General features: G+C 44.2%; 1 protein-coding gene across 1 annotated transcript; it reads left to right on the top strand.

The window, feature by feature from the left end:
* Positions 1 to 889: 889 nt before the first annotated feature.
* Positions 890 to 2104, top strand: LOC121869296 (spermidine/spermine N(1)-acetyltransferase-like protein 1). Its single transcript, XM_042370542.1, has 2 exons — positions 890 to 918; positions 1384 to 2104. Exons 1-2 carry the CDS (start codon positions 890 to 892, stop codon positions 2102 to 2104), a joined length of 750 nt encoding a protein of 249 aa, XP_042226476.1.
* The last annotated feature ends 2008 nt before the right edge of the window (positions 2105 to 4112 follow it).

The raw sequence follows: 4112 nt of genomic DNA, 5'->3' as shown, positions 1-4112 counted from the left end.
ATATGGCACGAGAGAACCAACACACACACACACATTTTTGGTTTGTATATCTGTGTCTTTGTGTGTGTATATTGTATTGTGTATGTTTGCATGTGTGTGTGTGTGTGTATGTGTGTAAGAGTAAAAGCGCCCTAAACCATCACATATTATACACTCGCTTAACAGTGATAGTAATTATGTGGTTGGGTACAGATATTGTTTTACACACGAGACGAATTCCTACCATTATTTATCCAGTATTAATTATCTAGTTCACACGTTCATTTATCATATTGTGTGTGTGTGTAAATTGTTAACTTTGACTTTTATTCACTATTTATCTTTCTGTGTCTGATTCCTTCCTTCTGTCTAGTGATAGTTTATTATTCCTGTTATTTGTTCTCTATTTATTATTTATTTCTGTGTCTTTACTTCCTTCATATGTACATAGTATATACACCCTGTTGGTATGTATGTATCGTGACACATAAACAGTAAGCTTTTATTATATGGACCACAGTGAGGGTAAGAGCATTTTACAGGGCAGGTTATCTTGATTAGATTGTATGTACCTGGTGGGCGTCATGACTCACCTTATTACCTGTTAATTAGTCCATGTTAGAGATACAGTGTGTTCCTTACTAAGATAGACTATCTTCTTAAATTGATGGGGAAAATATACCGATATTGTTGCTTGTTGTAGAATTTTACGAATGTTTGTATGTATTTTCGATAAATATATGACGTAGGGAGGGATGAGACGAGTGCTCTCAGATCTACTCACGGAGGCGTCTCCTTGCCAAAGACTGAAGATATTTGAAGCAGGATGTTTTGAAATGTTGGAGGGCGTGGTTAAGACACTCAGTGGAAGAAACGGCCGTAGAGTTGTATATATTGGGTATAGATTAGGATGGCTCTACAAGATGGAGTGTTGGCAGTGTAGGTGTTTCATTATTGTTAATACATAGAGAGATACTTCCTGCACCAAACTACTTTTCATTTGGATAATTGTTTGTTTGATAAATGTGCTTTAGAAGACTTAATTTACTTATGTGTTATATATCTCTTGGAAAAGATTTACAGGTGATGGTCTAGATGAGTTCCTGCTGTTGTTTTTATTTTTAATTGGGGATAAATAATGAAATACCTCTTGGAGCAATTCCTTTTATATTGAGTAATTGTTTATTTGATATAAATATACTCTTGAAAACGTCTTACTCTTGTTTATATATCTCTTGGCGTGCACTCAAGAACCTTCACTTTGTTTACAGGTAATGGTGTTGATGACGTGATCACTCCCGGAGGCTGACCGTAAGGTGAGAATCCCTTGTTGTTTCTCACTACCCTGCCTCTCTCCTTTGAATTGTCTTATGTCATTTGGTGTTACGTGTTGCTGAATTGAAGGGGACGGTCACACCCAGGACGGTCACACCCAGGACGGTCATACCCAGGACGGTCACACCCAGGACGGTCACACCCAGGACGGTCATACCCTGGACGTCACACCCTGGACGGTCACACCCAGGACGGTCACACCTGGACGGTCACACCCAGGACGGTCACACCCAGGACGGTCACACCCTGGACGGTCACACCCAGAACGGTTACACCCAGACGGTCACACCCAGGACGGTCACACCCAGGACGGTCACCCAGGACGGTCACACCACGGTCACACCAGGAGGTCCACCTTGGACGGTCACACCCAGGACGGTCACACGAGGGACGGTCACACCCAGGATGGTCACACCAGGACGGTCACACCCAGGACGGTCACACCCAGGACGGTCACACCCAGGACAGTCACACCCAGGACGGTCACACACCTCTGACGGTCACACCCAGGACGGTCACCACCCAGGACGGTCACACCCAGGACGGTCACACCGAGGACGGTCACACCCAGGGCGGTCACACCCTGGACGGTCACACCCAGGACGGTCACACCCCTGACGGTCACACCCAGGACGGTCACACCCAGGACGGTCACAACAGGACGGTCACACCTGGACGGTCACACCCAGGACGGTCACACCCTGGACGGTCACACCCAGGACGGTCACACCAGGTGCTTATTCCACAGACAAAGAAAAAGTATCAAAAAATGAAGAAGGAATCCAAGTGATTTCATGTTCATTCCTAATTTCTCTAAACCTCATTCATTTCCTCATCATCTCAGAAGGAAACTTGGCCTCTTCTCTCCACAACAACGGCTATGTGTAACTTCCCTGTGTATCCTGATTTGTCGCAGGTTCACGGAGTTACCGATTAAAATTAAGTCTTAAAGTGGATAGACACCTTCAGATTGTTGACACGCTTATATAGTATGGGATCTGCATATACACAGCACATATTGGAGCTGGTACATACAAAACATAACTTGGCACTAGTGTATAAGCCGTGTAAATGGTACTAGGTCTCATATATACAACATATGTCGTCGTTGTCGTATACACTGTTTATATAAGCGTGAGTAAATACATGCGAGATTAACATGTGCCACAATCACACGCTATTCAGGGGAACAAACTGTCGCCTTCTCTGGTGATAGAAACAGTGAGGTGTTGCATGGTGAGGGCGACACAGACCTTGACCCCTCTCTTTGTCATGTCGTCAACACTGGCCACTTGAGGCAGTTGAATACATCGTCTTTAAACAAGCCTTAAAGACCATGGCACAAGAGCTGGCTAGTAAAGAATCCACCGCCTGTGGCACTCGACACTTGCCACCACAACAAGTCCGCATCACGTCCTTTTTACTATAATGGCGAGGCTGTTTCTTAACTACACCCCCACCCCCCACACCTTTTAGTCGGATTCAACCAGTTAGGTTTGGTTAGGGCTAGGACCGTTAGGTTATTGTTTTAAGGTTATTATATGTTTGGGTTTGGTTATTGTTTGGTAAGGTTAGATTAACTGGATTAGGTTAGATTAGATGAGGTTATATATATCTTTACATCACCAGGTTAGGTTAGGATAGGTTAGGTTAGGATAGGTTAGGTTAGGTTAGGTTAGGTTAGGTTAGGTTAGGTTAGGTTAGGTTAGGTTAGGTGTATCCGTCCATCATCTGGTTAGGTAAGATTAGGTGAGGTTAAATTTGGTTAGGTAAATACACCCTTACATCAAAAGACACGGCAGGTAATACAAATAACACCGACCTTTGTAGATTCATGACCTGGCCAATAAGAGTTCACTGACTCTGGCACTAGCACCACAACACATCCGTCTCTTGACCAACACAAAAGAACCATTGTGGTGGCTGTCCTGGTGAGTCCTGGTGCCAGTTCTTACCCTCAGTACAGGAGTCCTTTTGTGGGTCTGTAGGTAACTCATGTTGCTATTTTTTTGCATTGTTTGTTATGTTGTTGATGAGGGGACGTATGTGTGTGTGTGTGTGTGTGTGTATGTGTGTGTGTGTGTGTGTGTGTGTGTGTGTGTGTGTGTGTGTGTGTGTGTGTAGGAGAGTGAGAGTGGTGGTGAAGGTGGAGGAGCTGGCAGTTGTGTTGTTAGTGGTGTTTATTGCTTGTGATAATGGTGTTTGTGGAAGTGGTGGTGGTGGTGGTGTAGTAGTAGTAATGATGGTGGTAATATACTGGCAGCAGGCGACGGTGGTAGTGGTGAGGACGACTAGTCACATGTAAACTATCCGATTAGTGGAATCACCTACCTCACCTGTCATCACTTGAGGTGCATCACATTATCCACACCAGAGGACTTGAGGCCGGATATACTGTTATCGTGCTGTGATGTGATCCTTCCTCCACTCTGCCTCCTGACGTCTGATGAGTTAGTTACCTGCCTCTCACACATTATTATTCTTCAGGTGTGTCTTGAACTTGAAGCTTCAGGGGGATTTAGTGACGTAATAACATGTTTTAAGCTTTGTATCTAATAAGCTGTTACCTTGTCCCTCGTGACATATCTGACGTGAGTTCTCGTCAGGTGGTGGGGTCATGTCTGTCTCACTTATAGGAGACTGCTCATACGAGCCCCAGTTCTCATAAGCCCCAATTCAACCAATTCCTAAAACAAGCCAGACCGAATCTAACTCAAACAACTTGAAACAAACATAACTTATTCAAATCTAAGTTAACCTAACCTACGCAGACCAAATCCTAAGAAACTTACCGTATC

The sequence above is a fragment of the Homarus americanus genome, unplaced genomic scaffold, assembly GCF_018991925.1.
Source record: "Homarus americanus isolate GMGI-L3 unplaced genomic scaffold, GMGI_Hamer_2.0 scaffold36734, whole genome shotgun sequence".
Taxonomy (NCBI): domain Eukaryota; kingdom Metazoa; phylum Arthropoda; class Malacostraca; order Decapoda; family Nephropidae; genus Homarus; species Homarus americanus.
This window is presented reverse-complemented; position numbering and strand designations above follow the sequence as displayed.

Excerpts from the sequence above, each read along its gene's own strand:
- LOC121869296 (XM_042370542.1), top strand. The coding sequence starts at position 890 with ATGGCTCTACAAGATGGAGTGTTGGCAGT. Across the intron at positions 919-1,383 it reads CAAGATGGAGTGTTGGCAGT|GGGACGGTCACACCCAGGAC; the intron begins GTAGGTGTTTCA and ends GCTGAATTGAAG.